The sequence below is a fragment of the Pelodiscus sinensis genome, chromosome 5, assembly GCF_052426305.1.
Source record: "Pelodiscus sinensis isolate ZL-2025 chromosome 5, ASM5242630v1, whole genome shotgun sequence".
Taxonomy (NCBI): domain Eukaryota; kingdom Metazoa; phylum Chordata; order Testudines; family Trionychidae; genus Pelodiscus; species Pelodiscus sinensis.
The window spans coordinates 90,941,490-90,960,113 of record NC_143056.1 but is presented as its reverse complement, the minus strand read 5'-3'; the positions used below and the strand labels follow the sequence as shown (position 1 = coordinate 90,960,113).

At 43.0% G+C, this 18,624-nt stretch overlaps 1 protein-coding gene across 9 annotated transcripts in view; it reads right to left on the bottom strand.

Moving 5' to 3' along the window:
• Nucleotides 1-18,624, bottom strand: part of NAV2 (neuron navigator 2) — a 689,797-nt gene that overhangs the window by 165,626 nt on the left and 505,547 nt on the right. The window contains exon 1 of one of the 9 annotated variants that reach the window (XM_089778590.1): nucleotides 5,079-5,230. The exons of the other annotated variants lie outside the window; for them this stretch is intronic. Within the exon in view, the coding sequence (XP_089634716.1) occupies nucleotides 5,079-5,142 (64 nt within the window). The 5' untranslated portion in view covers nucleotides 5,143-5,230. Of the gene's footprint in view, nucleotides 1-5,078; nucleotides 5,231-18,624 lie in introns of those variants that run through there. 9 annotated transcript variants of the gene reach the window in all.

Here is an 18,624-nt window from a genome sequence, read left to right as displayed (position 1 = left end):
AGGGAAGCACTAGCTGCAGGCTCCATCCCCACTGCTCCCATTGGCCAGGAATTGTGGCCAATAGGAGTGGTGGGAAGCAGTGCCTGCAAGCAGAGGGCCACACAGAACCCATGTTCCTCCCTAGGAGCTGTGCCAGGTAAGCGCCCTAATCCCCTGCTGCCCTCTCTCGAATGCCCAGACCCTGCACCCTCCCTTCCTCCCGGACCCTGCACCCCCACCCCACTTCTCCACCCAACCTCCCATCCAGACCCCACATTCCTACCCTACTCCCTGCAAGACTCCTCCTGCACACTGAACCCCCCATTTTTTGGTCCATCCCAGAGCCTATGAGGGACCCACAGAATCTACTAGCCCCAGATCCTCAGAAGAATTCATGTGGCCGGGGGGGGGGGGGGGGGGGGGGGGGAAGGGGGGAGAATGAGTCCCTCCCACCCCCACGAGTTGCATGAGTGAGGTGAATGTCTCTCTCTTTTTGTCTGCATCTCAGTTGTGGGCCACATCAGTGAGGGGTTTGGGTTTTTTTCCTCCTCACTTATGGGCCATGTCAGTGAGAGTTCTTTTGGTTTTGTTTTTTTCTCACTTGTGTGTGGAGCCCAGCTGATTTTTCTGTGGGTCAGTGGCCCAAAAAAGGCCCACTTCTGCCTTAGGCTCTTTCTATGAGACATCAACACATTCTAAAAAACTGAATTTACATTTAAGTCGATCTGAAATCTGTATCTGTATGAACACTTTGCTAATGTTTGCGTTCATACCAATAGGCTCTGTTAATCCTAGTGCCCAAAAATGAGCCATTCCCTCTGACAGATCAGGATTTCTTCCATCTCTGCTAACTGACCAATGAGTCTGCCTTTTTCCTCCCTGACCTAGCTGGTAGTAGGTGTGGTAGTAGGTGTGGAGAAAAAAGTCTGGAAGCACAAAAGAGTTTTAGCGTGGATGTCATTATGAACTTTTTCTGGTATTTTACTGCATAAATGTCCAGACTGTGCCTCAAAGCCAGTCCGAGGACTGAATGGACCAACCAGACTGAGCTACCCTTTTGCCTTACGGAGATCTCTGTCAGGTGAAGATAGAAATACACTGGCATTTGGGCAGCAGTGTGGGAATAGTTGTATGGCTGTCCAGCTGAAACAATTCACTCAGCAATAAATACACGCAAATTTATATAAAATATTAAAAACTGGAAATATGTAATAATTGTTGCAGCAGTCAACAAAAAAGTCAGGAAATTCTGGGCCCCATCCTCAAAGGCTATAAATCAGCATAGTTCCATTGTCTTGAAGGTTCTCAAGATTAGGTTTAAATTTAGCTAATAGGTTTGGGTGTTTTATCCTGCTAAACTGTGCAAATTAAGGACACCAACTAAATTTCCTGGCTTTTGCTGGTTGTTTCAAAACATTGTTTAAATATAGTTTTATTTTGTTTTTTATATTCCTAAAGTTTATACCAACTAAGGCAACGTTTCTCAGTCTTGTATAATTCTATTTCAGTTGTTATTGAAACTTCAGACTCTTTCTGTTTAGGTAAAAGATCTGGGCATATTTTGAAATGCCAAATTCAGCCAGTTAAACAGTTGTAAGATTAAACATCGACATGATTTACTGCATACTTGTATCTCATCCTGTAACTGTATTGTACTGCTGGATATACTCTGCTATGTCTTTAAAGCTTCCCTATGGGCATATACCCAATATAAACATGCTGTCAAGATTAACTGAGATGGGCCAATTATCCTCTAAAAGTATGTTTAATAAATGAGAAATAAATAATAGGATAGTGGCTAGTAAAACCTGTGCAATGTGGATATAGTGAAGTGCAACAAAATTCATAAAACAAAATTAAAATTACATCAAATAAGTTAAAGAATGCACAATGAAATGTTGTAGAATAAGATCCTAGGCTAACCAAGAAATTTGAGAATTAGAAATATATATACTTGAGAATAGCTTACTTGAGAATTAGAAATATATATACATTGTAGTCAAAAACTTCAGTCAAATATACACAAATATACATTCTAGTCAAAAACTCCAGGCTCCTTAAGAAGCATTTTAATGTTACAACATAATTACATTATATTTGCTCTAATTTGGAGCCTGAATACAGGAAGTAGACTATAGGGATTTCCTAGTACTCCAACTTAACAGACAGAATTAAGAACGGTATGAGGTGCATTTTCATTGTAAAAATACTGTTTCTTTGGCCATTTCTCCTGCTGCACTCAAAAGATCAAGAAGTTCAGGTGAACTTGCTGCCAACTTGTCACCTTTATGTCACTACTTAGCATTGTAAAGACCTTTGTCAATTTCTATATTACTTTTAACTGCTGAAACTGAGCTGAATATCACAATCATTGGCAACTGAGTGAAATGGCTTGATATCAAACTGGTTTTTAAAAATTGACAGGAAAATGTCAAGGACTATATCAGGGCTTTATAATGATGAGAAAAGAGTGCAATCTCTTAAGACTATACAAATCAATGCCACTGGTATTAGTACTGATATTTACTGAGGCAACTAATCAGATAACCTTTATCACAGGAGTCAGCAAGCTCTCCCTGGGGTTTCTAATCTGGGAATATATGCTGCAAAATTGCAGTGATTTCATCAAAATCTAACCACATTTTTATTTCCCAAGGAGAAATTTTACACTTTGTGCAGAGTAAAACAGAAGCAGCACGTGTGTCCTACACAGTGGACACAGAAATTTACTGCAATTTGCTACATTTTGGGTGTTCCATTTTTTCTGTGGAAGTGGGACTCTTCATACAAAAAGCTATTTCTAAACAGCTGTCAAGCACTACTGAGGCAACTTTTACTAAGTTTTACTTTTAAACCAATCCAAATCTAGTCTGTTCGTTTTGTAAAGGGAGTGCAGTCTTATAGGGAGACAAGAATGTAAGCCATTGCTGGAATTAGAGACGCTGAGCACCTGGAAAGATGATCTCTAGGACACTAAAGAATCTGTTTCCCAGGAGAAGCCTGGGTACTTCAGCTATTTGACTGTAATTAAAACCAATGGAAATCAAACTACTAAATCTCCATCATCTACCCATGAAAATATTATAAAATCTGGCCCTAAAACTAAAGGAGTAACCTGTATTTAAAACCAGCCCCCACAACATTCATTAGTATCTGTTTGCAGCACTCAAACTCATATGAATCGAGCTCTGTGGATCCTGCAATGCAGCCCCCACTCAGACAACTTCTTACTCAAGTCAATGAGAGTTTTGCCTTAGGAATGACAAAGGAAAAACAGAGAGTTAGATCATGGCTAGCACCGATGCAGGGGAGTAATGGCTCTCCTTGCAACATGGCTGCATAAGATCGAACAGGATCTTAGGTCAGAATGAACAGTAAAAGAAGGCAAGGGCTGTGTGAGTAGCATGAGAGGGGATGGACAGCAAACGAAAACACAAATCCACTCCCATGTATTGGCCGTGCAGAAAGTTGGATGCAAGATGGTGAGAAAGTTGCCACTACAGGTTAAACCTCTCTAGGCACTCACCAGTCAGGCAACACTCATGAGCATAATTTTAGATAGCTGGATGTCCACTTATCACGGGTGTGGCCAAGTTTCCTATAGTCCCATAAAGTTTGTTTTCAGGCACCAGACCTGGCTCAGTGTTCTGTGCTGTTATTTAGTTCCAATTTACCCTACATGTCTTCTAAGAGCCTAGTAAGCAGTGGAAGCGCTGGTAATGCTGCTAACCAATATTGACTTCTTGTGGTTTGGCAAATTCTCTGGTCAGGTCCCGAGAGTGCTGGACTGCAGAGGTTCAATCTGTAGTAAAAGGCTACCATGGCATGCTCCCTCTCCTTTGTGGAAAAGAAGCACTCCTGAAAGATTTTCAGAGAGTGTTTCTGGGGCACAATTCCTTTCAATCTAGTCCTGGATAATGGTCACTGCATATACCTTTAAACAAATGTCTGGAACTTCATGAAACAAACAGGGATTTAGTGTAATTGCATGGTATTATTGAAGTAACACCAGAGCTGAATATGTTCTGAAGACTTTAATATCTTTTAGTAAAATTTTTAAAAAATCAGACTGTCCAGAAAAAAGTCTTCAGCATCAAACAGATCATTCAAACTATAACACACATACATCAGTCATATTACACTTAGGATCAAACTGGACATAATGAAAATTTATCAAATGCTTTCAACACAAGTTATAGTACAGAAAACAGGTTAGTGTTATTAATGGCTTCTGCTTTCTACTAACACACATTGCACAACTGAAAAAAAAAACCTAATAATTTTTCATCTGTTCCCACGGAAATTATGGATTGATCCGGACCAGTCACTTAAACCGCTTTGGTCAGCAATTTGATTTGCAAAGGTATGTCACCAGTCAGAAGTAACTTTCAAATCAAGTATGAAAGAATTATAGTGATTCTAAAATATTTTAAGAAAGGTGGTAGATTTTTGTGAGTTTTCCATGTTTATTTTTAAAAGGCGTGTTTTTTATTAAAAGGTAGATCTGTGGCCTAAGAATTTTTTAATTTTTTTTTTTTAAAGTATCAGCATTCAATATAAATGCAACCTCCACAGTTTAGCCTAGGAGACAGCTTCTTTGGTAAGTTATTAACTGCACTGAATTAAGCAGCACACATTTGTGGACTGTCAGCACATGTGCTTCTGTCTGTATGCAGTCCAACATGTAAAAATAATGCAAATTGTTACTTAGCATCTGGCCTCGATTCAGCACTTAAAAAAATTAGCACAGTGAAACAACTAAAATATGTGCAGCTCTATGCCTGGATACATTACCATTTTATTGCAGCTTTTTATTTACATTACAAAGCAGAATCTCAAACGTAACCAATTTACAACGTAATTTTTAACCTCATGCTTATGTTTTCCTTTTAAAAACTCTATCCACTATTGCAGTTGTGTTAGCATTAATCAGCATGTTCAAAAGCATGCTCATTCAATCTCTTAAAGTAAACAGATTCATATGACATTTACAAAGAAAGAAAAACCTCAAAAACTTGTCAAAAACTTATTTTAAAAAAAGCAGCAAGCATCCAGGAACATGGATGTTGGATTTGAGAAAAAAAAATACTTCAACTTACTGCTATTTGTTTCTTGAACCAAATGTTTCATTCTATAAAAGTTCGTTCCAACTTTCTGCTGCATGTGCTGTATATATTGATAAGGATGATCTTCTTTCCACCTCAAGAGCCTCCATTTAATTTTCAGTCTCTGTTGAACTGTTAATCTTTCTGATGTTCCCTAGGTTATAGAGACTTTCCCACTCCACCTCTCTCTCCCCCCCCCCCCCCCCCCACAATTGCCTCACAGAGTTGGACTGGATGCTACTGAATTTGGCACAGTTAAAAATCAATTGCAGTGATGATCTGGCCGTTTGTTCAAAAAGGGTCACTGACTTTTCAAGATCAATTAAAGTATATCAGAGTTCTCATTTGGAAATCACAGTTACATACTGTATGTAAGGTCACTGGCTGAAATATTAGACTTTACAATTTCACACTTCTATATGAATTTAATAACCTACCTATTTACAACAGCAAGTTATGCTCATTGACTTAGCAGAAGAATACTTTGAGGATAGTGAATTGCAACAAATTTAAATTAACCTGAACTGCTTGTACAAACTAACTTTCCTAAAAATGTATTCTTGAACACCATGGGACTATTCAGTTTGGATGAGCCAAACAAGTTCATCAGGTTCATAAATCCAATGATCTCAAAATGCAAACATCTTTAAGAACTGTAAATTCAACCAACATTGGACTGATTTTTGAGACACAGAACAGGACATAGTTTTTTTTTGGGGGGGGAGGGTTTTTTTGTTGTTGTTTTTTTTAAAAAAGAAGTAGCTACATTGTGCTTCTGTGAATAGCTTCCTTTGTTACGCTGATTAGGAGGAAGTTTCTGAATACCAGAGTAACTGACAAACTATCATGATGAGCCTCTAAAAAATGTGGTTTACTCAGGACAAAGGTGATAATAGAATATTCTCTGCATTACTTTAACAGATAGTCTAAAAATATAAATTCTGTACAGGATGCCACACTTAAAGGACCAAATCCATTTCCTGCACCAATGTAAACTTTGTCCAACCTCAGCCACACTACCACTATCAACTACTCTGTTTGCCTGAGAAATTGCCAGAATTAGCAAAAAAGCTGATAGGATTTCCACATTAGGCCTAACGAGATTAATTTTGCAATATTTGCTTGCTGATATATATTATTTTTCTCTTCTTGCTTGTATTCTCATTTCTTTTTAATATGGAACAGCTCTCAGCAAGGTGGCAAGTTGATATTAAGAAAGATAAAATAATTTAAAGATACAATACCTTAAAAATTTTAAGTGAGAAAATAATAATTGACATATATAATTTTTGGAAATGCTCAGAAAGCTGGTCACATACCATGTTGGTAAATTTGCCAACAGTGGAATATTTATATGGATACTGCAATATATGACCTGAATTTCATCTGATAAAAAAAGACAGAGAGGGGGTTTCATTTTTTTTTTTTTTTTTTTTTTAACAGTCTGTCTTATTACTTCCTGTTTAACAGAGTTGTATTCATGCTATAATGTCACCTCAGCTATGAAAGTTTAAAAGAAAAAGGGTTTTGGGGTGGGTGAGGAGCTTGAATTCTGAACTATAACCTATCTTCAGTAGTCTCAAAGGAGTAGCTGCTTAGTCTGTAACTTAAAAATACAAGTGGTCCTGTAGCACCTTAGGCTATGTCTACACAGTGGTGTTATTTCAGAATAACTGTGCGCATCCACACAGCAAGCAATTATTTCGAAATAATGGCTAGCTGGAGGTCCTTCTTACTCCGATTCCTGTAACCCTCATTTCACAAAGATTAAGGGAAGTCAAAGGAAGAGTGTTCTTCCTTCAACTTCCTGCTGTGTAGACAGCGCCAAAAGCCGAATTAAGCTATTTCATCTTAAGCTATGCAATTGATGTAGCCAGGCACCTTGCCCCCAGCCTAGACAGCTTACCCCCAACCCACTCCTGTCCCCTAGCCAGACAGCCTGTCCCCAGCCTAGACAGCCTACCCCCAGCCCGCTCCTACCCCCTGGCCAGACACTCTACAGCCTCTCTCCAACTTATGAACCGGTTATGGACCAAGCAATTTGTCATAACTCTGTTTGTTCGTAAGTCGGACCCCACAGAGTTACACGCGACCGCGCTGTTCGTAAGCACGGATTGCGTTCGTAACTCGGCGTCAGCCATTTACTACAGTTTCAGTTGTAGCTGCAAATGGTCGTAAGTCGACCGTTCACAACTCGGGGACCGGCTGTACTCCCAAGTCTGCTCCTGTACCCTACCTCTCACCCAGAACTTGTACCCTCACCCCCTTCTATACCCTAACTCCCACCCAGATCCTGCACCCCCATCCCTATCCAATTCACTGGCAGCCCTGTCCCACACACTTAACCCCTCAGTTTTTAGCTTACCCAACAGCCTATGGGGGCATACAAAATCAACTAACCCTGGAACCCCAGAAGAGTAAATCTGGCCTGAGGCCTTGACCCTCAGTCCTTCCTGCCCCTTCCCCCACCATGGGGCTGGAGCACCAGGGGAGAGAGGTGTTTCAGTTGGGGGCCACATCAGTGAGGGTTGGGAGTTTTGGAGGTTTTTTTTCCCTTTTTGGCTTCTCACTTGTGTGGTCCCCAGCTGATTTTTCTGTGGGTCAGCAGCCCCCAACTCAAAAAAGGTTCCCCACTCCTACCATAAATAAAGACAATGTTGGACATCCTGGCCAACAAGCCCCCAATTGGGGCCCAGTCCCCATCTGGGCACAGCATCATAACACTCCTGCACCCCCAAACACCAACCTTGAGTCCATCATACTCCTGAACCCCCTGCCCTGAGCCCTCATACTCCCCATCCCCAAACTCCTGCACCCCCACATACCCAGCCCCCTGCCATAACAGTCTTGCACCCTCATGCACCCAAACTCTGAGTCCATCATACACCTGACCCCCCTGCCCTGAGCCCCTCATACCCCCACATCCCCCCTCATGCACTCCCTAGCCCTGTCCAGAGCCTAAAATGCACTTAAACCTCCTGTCCTGAGCCAATATACCCTCACATCCTCAAAGTCCTGCACCCCCACATTTCCAGTCCCCTGCTATAAAACGCTCTTGCACTCCCCAACCTTGTGCCCTGAGTCCATCATACACCCAAATCCCGTGCCCTGAGCCCAGGGGCAGATGAGATTTTGCGGGGCCCAGGGCAGCACAATTTTGTGGGGCCCTCCCTTTGACACGGTGCATGTGCGGTGGCGCCACGGTGCATGCGCGGGACTTCTTGAAGCACAGGGTCTGGGGCGGCCACCCTGCTCGCCCTGCCCGAGCCCCCTCATACGTCCCAACTCAGACCCTGTACCCCCACATCCTCAGCCCCCTGCCATAAGATTTTCAGAATGCATGCATGAAGCTGGATTTGACCAGTCATAAGGTGAGTACAAGGTTTCATTTATGCTATTGTTAATCATTATGTCAATTATTAGTAATATTAAGCTGTATATTTTCAGTCCTGCAAATGGGGATTCTTATACGGCTCTTTGTTGACCACGTGTTCTGAATTTGGTGTAGTTTGGCTCCTTGGTTTGAAAAGGTTGCCGATCCCTGTTCTAGAAAGATACCTAGCCATGATTTAGAGGCCTGCATAAAGACCTTTTTGTTAAAAATTTGCACCTTATCTCTATCTAAATTTGTCTAATTTCAGCTTCCAAAATGTTAGATACTCTTCTGCCTTTTCTGATAGTTTAACTATCCCTCTATTATCAAAGATTAAGTAACCTTTTAGCCTTCTCTTGGACAGACTAAATAGTCAGAACTTAAATCTCTCACTATAAAGTCACTTTTCCCAGACCATTAATAGTTCTTGTAGGGTTTTTTTTTCTGAATCCTTTTCCAACTTTTCAATTTTTGAAAACTAGTTTGGTTTCTAATTTAGAACTTTCTATTGTTGAGACTACAGGCCAATTGGGTAAAAAATGTTTATAAAAGAAGCCATATTTGCCATGCGAAAGGTTTTTCTCCTTTTTTGTTCCTATATCATTATAATTTAGGAAGTTACCCTGTAAAGACATTATGGAAAACAAGAACTTTTGGTATCTTGTTTATTGTTGGTGGGTCCAATTTAAAAAAGCAGACTTATACAAACATACTATACAGTCACTGGATTTATAGATTTCATGCCACCTATATTTATTCTGTGCCACAAATTCTCTTGTTCTTACTAACAGAAGTATAAATAAAAATGCAATTGACATTATAAAAGAATGAATTTAGTCTCTGAAACATTTCTACCCAATTATCTGTACCAACTAATAATTTGGTATGTGCAAATACTGTGTTGGCCAACAAACACACTGTGGGAACTATCTGATTAGCACACTGAAGGTCACTTTTCTTTGGTGTGTTTTTGCTAGATGATTATCAAGTCATTTTACACAACTGGGCCAGGATTAAACATTAGGGAAACAGGGTGGGGGGAATGTAGGTACACCTTTAAACAGCATGGAACTAGGAATGCTTTTAGGAGATTGAAAAATGTTAACAGATTCTGCTTAGTATATTCCTCCTAAATAGGAACACTTGGTGTCTGGGTTATTTAAAAAAAAAGTCTGAGCTTATTATATAGTATCAATATAATGTATTTGATTTCCTAAAAACTATTTTAGTTTACATAAATGTATCAAATATATGCCAAAATACTGAGCATTTAAAAAATATATATGTAAGGGTTTTTTCCCCCCAAGTGATACAGGTTGAACTTCTCTAGTCTGGCACCCTTGAATCTGTACGGTGCCAAACCAGAGAATTTGCAGGAGTTTAATATTGTCTAGTAGCTTTACCAACACATCCACGGCTTACTAGACTTTTGGAAGACTATTGGGGTAGATTAGAGTTAAATAACAGCACAGAACACTGACAGCCATGACAGCTGGCTGTAAATAAACTTTATGGGACTGCAAGAAACTTGTCCACCCCCATTATGCGTGGGCATCCAGCTAACTAAAATCATGCTAGACCATGGATGTTGTCAAACTAGAGAGTGTTGGACTAGAGAAGTTCAACCTGTGTATGATGAATGGAAGTTTTAGGGAGTAAACTGCTTTCTCCTTACAAGAAGTACAACACAAGAAGTAAGAAGCACATTTCCCACAAATATGTCTCAGTCACACCTGGGAGTTACCACTCATTGGAGGTGAAATTGTAGTTTAGTCCCCGTGGTTGTTCAGTCTTTTATCCTCTTTCAAGAGATTCCTCACAGGGACTCCTTGATTATGTGTGACAGTGTTTGCAGTTAAATAATTAAATAAGCAATGCTTTTAGAATACTTTATATATATAAAACTTCGCAAGTATCATCATCATCTGATTCGGACATTTGTCCAATAGGAAGTACACAGAAATCGAGTTTCTTTCTTTACAGTCTGAAAAAATATAAATCATCTTTAGCTTTCAGAGTAGAGAAGTAACTACCTAGATTTTACTTTCGTAACATTTTACTATAATTTTATCTTGTATTTAGATGGCAAAGAAAATCTAAGTGCAAGGTTTTTTCTACATAGACTTTTACTGCCCTCTGCAGGATTATTTTAAATAAAAAACTATATTCATAAAGAAAACTGGAAAGGACTCTGTGGTGGTTAAGCCGTTAGGTGCCAAGCCTCAAGCATATTTTTGACATTCATAACTGATGCAGCAAGCCCAGAAGAGCCAGAACTATGAAATGCCAAGCCTAGAGATTCATTCCTGGTAAGCCCCATCACAAATTAAGCACTAGATAATATAGTATTTCCCAGAATCCCATGGAAGATAGCTGGAACACAAAGACATTAGTGTTTACTGTATCTTTACATTATGTTTAATGCAATTTTCAGTTGGGGAGTGGGGACGACAGAGCAATCACATAAAGGATTGCTGTCATATGCTTTGTGGGCTTGATCCCGAAAGATTCAAAGCCCTCTTCTGAAGTGCTCAGTGTCCTTGGAATGCAGTGAAGTCAGTGAGAAAATGAAGGCACTCATCATCTAGTGAGAGTGCTCAGTAGCTTGCAGGATTGAGCTCCTGATGCCTTGCTTGCCACACTCCAAATGCTGAGACACTATGTGAACCCCCAGGCTATCGGCTCCCAAACTGGGGGTGTGTGAAGAAATTCCAGGGAGGAGGGGGGAGGCACGAGGTGTCCCAACCTCCTCCCCCACCCCCCGTCAAATCCCTCCCAAGAAAGAGCCTGGTCCGTCTGGTAAAAAAAAATTCAGAAAATATCGGACATGGGAAATGTCCAGTATTTTCTGTTTTTCCTGGCTCGGGCATCTGCCGGACTACACCCAGCTTGGGCTGGCTAGGGCGGGGGGGGGAGGATGGAGTGTCCTGGGCAGACTTCAAAATGGATGCCTTAAAAGGGCAATGCCTGCTCTGCTCTTAAAAGGGCAACCTTTTATTGGGGAGGGATTAACAACTTTTCCCCTGGAGTACCGGCACTTTTTTTTTCTTTTACACTCAAGTTTTGCTGCTATTTTGAGGGGGGGGGGGGGCGTGAGGGTTTCTCAAAAATCAAAGAGAGAGCACGATGCCGAAAAGTTTGGGAACCACTGCCCTAGGCTGTATCAAGGAGAGAGCCTGACGTATCAGGCCTATTACTCAATTCATATGTACTTGTAAATTTCAATCTTGTTTCTGCCCAGGGGCTAGTTCTGCTGCCTGTGAAATAGCTTTCGGGAACAGGACTATTACGAGTTTCAAGATATCTGCTCCCCAATGATTCACAGAGCAGGCATATGAATGTTTGGACTGCTTAGAACTGTCTTGAATAATTAAGATGAGTTCAACAGTGACTTTGTACAGTGTCAGATGTTATTTATGCTGTAGTTTACTCAAAGTAAACCAGACAGGAGTATGTTTATATATACATAGGCTGAATGACAATGACAGTTCAGATGTGAATTACAAGGCTTTAATTACATGAAGGGCTCTGGTGACATCAGAAATCACAAGCTTGAATGGCTCCTAATTTCTCACAATCCCAAGATGTAATTAGACCCTTGTTCCATTTTTCTTTATTAAAAGAGCCTTTAACAACCCAAGAAGAAGAATAATTCACAGCAAAAAGCACTGCCTAGAATGCTATTGCTATTATAAATGCCAAATGCTATTGCTAATCATCATGAAAAGAAATGAAACATCTTAGCACAGACACATCTTCTTACTGCTGTGTGGGGAATTTATACATTCAATTTCCATTAATGTGAATAGATTTCTGTACTTAAATCTCCATCTACAGACTACAAAACTGACACTCCATGAGGTCCTTCTAAGACTTCTGATGTGTAGAATATGTACGTACAGGGGTAGTGGGAATAGGAGGGGAGGTCGTAATAAAAAACTTTTTTTAAGGCCTGAACACCAGCCATCACACATTTTCTTTATACCACAGATAGCAAGGCCTATACATTTGTTTTATTCTGTTTCTAGGGTTGGAAGGGGTCCGGTATTGCGGCCTCTGTCCGGTAAAAAAAAAAAAAAAACAGAAAATATTTTGTTTTTCTTGGCCAGTAGGCCACTTGGGACATTCTTCCTCTGCCACATTTGGTGGGGGGATTTAAAGCAACATTTTGGGGGGGGAGGGTGCCAACCAATTTTTTTCCTGCAATGTTCAGTATTTTTTGTGAAAGTATCTGGCAACCCTATCTGTTCCCTTCTTTTCCTAACTCCTCCTTTTCTTTCCCCATCTTTTCATTAGCACATAAATTTACTATGTAAAGAATATTATTGATATGTCTTAGTGACATCAGAGCTGCAATATAGAGTCAGCTAATTACCATACCAATTTAGTGAAAGATGCTCCATGATTTGTGCAGTATGGAGAGTACAGACCTGATCACACAACGTTTAGATTCTGCAGTTCAGTGGGGGCATGTCTACACAACAGCGTTATTTCAAAATAACTATTGTTATTTTGAAATAAGGCCAGTGTCCACACAGCAAGCCTGTTATTTCAAAATTATTTAGAAATAACGGGCTTCTTATTTCCAAACAATAAACCCTCAATCCATGAGGAATAGCGCTTATTTAAAAATTGCTATTTCATAATAGTGGTAGTGTGGCTGCTCCACAGTGGCTATTTCGAAATAGCTCCTCACCAGCCCCTTCCTGGGGCTCCAAATTGAGGTAGCGTGTCCACAGTAGGGGAGCTTGCCTGGGACTAATGTTGAGGCTTCCTTGTAGTGTGGATGTGCTATTTTGAAATAGTTATTTCGGGAGTTAATCCAAAGTAACTTATTTCAAAATACTCTTGTAGTGCAGACATAAGAGTTTAACAAAAGTTACAGGTGCTCATCATGCTTCAAATAATGTTTTTTTATGACTGTATCCAAATTTTTATTAGCGGCCACTCATTTTGGCTCCCTCCGCTGGGTCCAATTTTCAAAAGTGCCATGCATCCAAAACTCCAGCTGAAGTCAAGAGGAGCAACAAGTGCTCAGTACCTCTGTATCAGCACCTCATGTCATCTGTATCTCAAACTGGGCACGCAAAACGTGGCATACCCAAGTTCAGTGGCCACTTTGCAAACTTGGTTGCATAGCTATTTTACATTTTTGAGGAAAAGGATACATATTACAGATAAACAAATGCAAAAAATATCACACTGAACACTGAAATACAAGCAATACCACACCCAATGAAGTCTGTATTCTTTTAATTTTCCTTAAAATGTAGGATTGTAGTTCACAAATATTAAACTGAAAATTGTAGCAGCTGCTAAAGAGGTTATACTGATCTGTCAGAGGTAAAATGAGTGCACATTTTTTTCTCTCTCATTTGCGTTTAACAAATTATCCAAACTGGCCAATCTTTGCACTGATCCCACTAATAAGCTTCAGATAGCGTCTGGCTTCACTTTTATATCCAGTGAGTACTGCCAAAGACTTAGCTTTCTTCTTGTGACAGCAGCGGTAGTTGAAAATCAAGATTAAAAACATACAGTTGTGTACTTGTTTCACACACTATGGGACAGTTGGGTCATAAGGGATAACACCTATATTTAACTCCTTATCACTGCCTTAGCTTCTTTTCTTGCAAACTGTTCAGATTTTAAATGAAAGGAGTCGGGAGCTAATAGATTATTTTCTGTCTGTTTCACATTCTCTTCCACGCTTTGTAAACTGGAGTTTATCAAGCCAAATATTAAGAAACCGTCAGGGGCAATTTCAGGTGACACAATGAATAAATGGAGTGGAAAGGGTCACGAGCTAGTGCATAAGAGCACACCTAGCCAAGAGAGATTCTATTGAGAGATTCTATTTTTGCTTTTGTCAAACTTTTTAGGCTCACCTTTCTGCACAGCAGTTTCCTCACAATAAAAGTGATAACAACATTTACCCTATCTTACAGAAGTTGTGTGTGAATTATTTCATTAACATCTATAAAGTAAAGAATAAGCTAGATGGGGTGGCAAACTTTTTGGCCAGAGGGCCACATCAAGATACGGAAATTGCATAAATGATCATGAAATTGGGTTTGGGTTCTGGCTGGAAGTCCGGGCTCTGGGGTGGGGTCAAAATGAGGAGGTCTGGGTGCAGGAGGGAGCTTGGGGTTGGGGATAAGGAATTTGGGGGTGGAGGAGGGTGCTTTGGAGGGATCAGGGTTTGGACAGGTGGGACTGGAGTATGGGAAGACTCAGGAGTGTAGGTTCCAGCCTGCTCTTGCCGCCTCAAGCAACACATGTCCCCCTTTTTGCTGGATCCTACGTGGAGGTGTGGCCAGGCGGTTCTTTGTGTGCTGCCCCAATGTAGCAGCTCCCATTGGCTACACTTCCCCATGAATGGGAGCTGCGTGGGAAGTTGGGGCAGGCGCAGTGCACAGACCCCTCTCATGGCCCTGATGCACAAGAGCCAGTCAGAAGGGAAGCCCCATATCCTGCTTGAGAGCTGATTAAGCGCCTTGTGGGCCGTATGTGGCCTGTGGGACGTAGTTTGCCCTGCTCTGGGCTAGATTGTATCTTTAGACACAGCCCCTGAGTAAGGGAAGGAGTGTCAACTGCACATCCCAAAATAATTGGAAAATAATTGTTCCAAAAGGAGGAAGGATGTAAACAATTTTCTCATGCTGGTTCAGATGTACTGGACAGTGCACAGTGCGTGTGGGTATATGCGTGGGACAGAAGCACATAAGCCAAGTTTCTTATCTTGCCCCACTCACAGTCTCCAGAAGAAGTAGCAGCAAGTGCTTACCGACTGCTTCTTCTCTCATGTCCAGATTCAAGTCTGATTAGCTTGCATAAGGATATTGCAGAGTTCAAGTCAATATTAACTTCTATGTTTGTAGAGATCCTCCGGTGAAATTAATGCAGGGAAGTCCTAGGCCTGTGTTATGCAGATGCATATGTTATGCAAGAGGTCAGACAAGATGCTCCCTTCTGGCTTTAAACTCAATGTAAGATTTTAGCCAAGTGCACAGTACTGTCAAAACACGTGGTTTGATGATACAGCCAGTCATCTGTATTGCTTTGGGTGTGTAGGTGTTAGTGATATATGTGCAATTCAATAACCTATCCTTTTTGTAACACAGTACAACAATATTTGATATTGGATAAAGCCATTCCCCAAGTCTTCTAAAAACGTGTAGAATTTAATTAACGGGACCCCCAAGCCTCACTAATGTGGTCCCAAATGTGCTGGTGGGAACAGGGGACAGAGTGAAAGTGGGAGCTGGGGCTGAGGAGAGGGTGCTGCTGGGTGGGAGGATGCTGGCTCAGGTGGCGGGGTGTTGGGCAAGGTGCTGGGGCAGTCAGGTGGCGGAGTGCTGGGGTCAGGGACATGGTCCTGCTGGGCACTAGGGTGACTGGCAGGGTGCTGGGACAAGGAACAGGGTGCTGCTGAGTGCTAGCGTGGATGGCAGGATGCTGGGGCCAGGGCGGTGCTGAGTCCTGGGGTGTGAGGCAGGGTGTTGGGGCCAGGGACAGGGTGGTGTTAGGGTGGATGGCAGGGCTGCCAAGGAGCGGGATAGGGATGGGGTGCAGGATCTGGGAGTGAGGTGGGGGGGCGGAAGGGGGCAATGTCTGGGTGGTAGGTAGGGTGCAGAAACAGGCTGGATGTAGGATGTCTGGCCAGGGGGAGGGAGCAGGAGCAGATTGGGGGTAGGGTGTCTGGCTACGAGGGAGGGTGCAAAGAGAGGACTTGGACCTCCCTGATCTGGCACCCTCTGGACCTGACTGGTCCCAGATGAGGAATTTTTGGACCATGGGAGGTCATTTCAGGGCTCCTAGTTTCCCTGCTCCCCACTAGGCTTCTTTGCACCTCTATCCCCTGCAACCCAACTGAGCTGCCCACCCCTGCTGGTTCCCTGCACCTCCCCCAAAACCATCCCCCACAATCCAAGGGAGTGCAGCACCAGTTCCCTGCAGCCCCTCACAGCCCAGCTGAGCTGCCCATCTGTTCCGTATGCCCTCCCCCATCCACCTCAGCCCAGCTGAGCCCTGCACTGGTTCCCTGCATGCCTCCCCCACAGCACAGCTGAGCCCCGTTTCCCGCACCTCCCCCAAGCCCCCTCCCCTTGAGTCTAGTTCCGGTTCCCGGCACCTCCCTCCTCCTGCAGCCAAACTGAGCTCTGAGCTCCACACACACACACACACCCCACAGCCCAGCCAAGCTCAGCTCCCCGGGCCTCCCCACTCTGCAACCCAGCTGAGCTCAATTTCCCTGCACCTTCCCCCAAACCATGCAGACATGCTGAGCCAGCGCTGATTCCCTCCCCCTACCTTCCTTCCTTCGGCTGTGTCTATACTGGCGCGATCTTGCGCCAAAGCGGCCGCTTTTGAGCAAAAACTTGCTTCCTGTCTACACAGGCCGTGTGTTCTTGCACAAATACACTGACGTTCTCATGTATGAAATCAGGGCTTCTTGCGCAAGAATTATGATGCTCCCGCTCAGGAATAAGCCCTTTTGCGCAACTGTTCTTGTGCAAGAGGCCAGTGTAGACAGGCAACATGAATTTCTTGCAGAAGAAAGCCCTATGGCTAAAATGGCCATCGGCTCTTTCTCGGGAAAGAAAGCGTCCACACTGCCATAGATGCTCTTGTGCAAAGCACAGCTCGCACATGGCAGTGTGGATGTGTTCTTGCACAAGAACTCTTGCACAAGATATTCTTGCGCAAGAAACCACCAGTGTGGACATAGCCTAAGAGTTTCTTCGCATGAGCAAAATGAATTTTGTGTTGTGCACCAGTACAAAAAGAGTTCATGTGGCTTGTTTGGATGTGTCACTGTGGCATCCAAGTTATTAATAAATATTTTTAAACCTTTACCTTTTCTCTATGCTGCCATGTCTCCTCCCCTTGGTCCATCAGCTCCCCTGGTGCCTGCTGCCTCCCAACTCCTCACCCTCCTCTGCTGTCCTGACTCCTGCCCTTCTCACTGCCCTCAGCCCTCCTTCAACCTGCCCCCCCTCCACCAGCCCTTCTCCCTGTGCCCACTCCTCCAGTAGCCCCACTCTAATCATGTGAGCTACCCCTCCTCTAACACCTCCCTCTACACACCTGCCCTGCGTCTCTCCTCTGGTGCTGGTCCCTCCCCTGCAGGTGTCTGCCCTTCTGCTTCAACCCCAGAATCCCCTGGCACTTGCACCTTCTCTTACTCCTGCACCCTCCTGTTGCCTCCCCCTTCCCTCACTGCCCCTACCGCCTTTGCCCTCTTTTTCCCTGATGCCCACCCCCTCACCACTCTCTTCCCCCATTCCCCTCATGTCCCTATGCCCTCACCCATGCTCCATCCTGGCCTGCCTCATGCCCACCCCTTCTTTCAAGCCTTCTCCCAGCACCTCCCCCTCCCCCCTGTAGCCCTCAATGCCCTTACCCTCTCCCCTCCCAGCATCACCCTGTCCCCCTCTCACTGACACCTCCCCTCCTACCTTTTTCCTCATTGTCTGCACTTGACCCCCTGGCAGTTGTCTCTCCTCTACCCTGTACTTTTGGTGCCTTCCCCTCTTTTCCCCTTCCCCTTCCCTGCCGCACAAGCCCCTTCCTCTCCCAGCCCTACCCCTTCCCCTACCTTCTGCCTTCCACTTTCTGGGGCTGGAGTCTGCGCTCCATCCCGGACTCTGAACCCGCAATTCAGCCACACGGCGCAATGCTCCAGTTCCAAATATTGGTGGAGCATGGGCACCACGAGACCATACAACTCGCTGCCCATGCCTCTGCCGGCTAGCCAGCTCTCTCTCTTTCAGAGGTAGCGAGGGAGTGCCGGCTCCTCGCGGAACCCCTAGTTTTGCTTCGGAACCCCTAGTATGACAGGTTGTTTTCCTAGTCCATATATAGTTTATAAAATGCTGTATATAAAAAATTTTTGAAAGAAAACCACCAAATATTTGTAAATCAGATTGTCACCTACAGAAAAGAGAGTTAAATCATTAAAAATAATGTGCCTTCTAAAATACCTGGACATTGATTTACCAAGATAAATTACTGGTAATTTTTTGACATATACATATTTGCTATGGTAAATGCAAAGTATTTTCTTTTTCTCATATAGCTCCTGATGTGAAGGTTCTGAGTGACTCCTACATAATGCTGAGTTATCCAGTTGAGACCACTGATTGTTGAGGTTTGGGCCCTAAC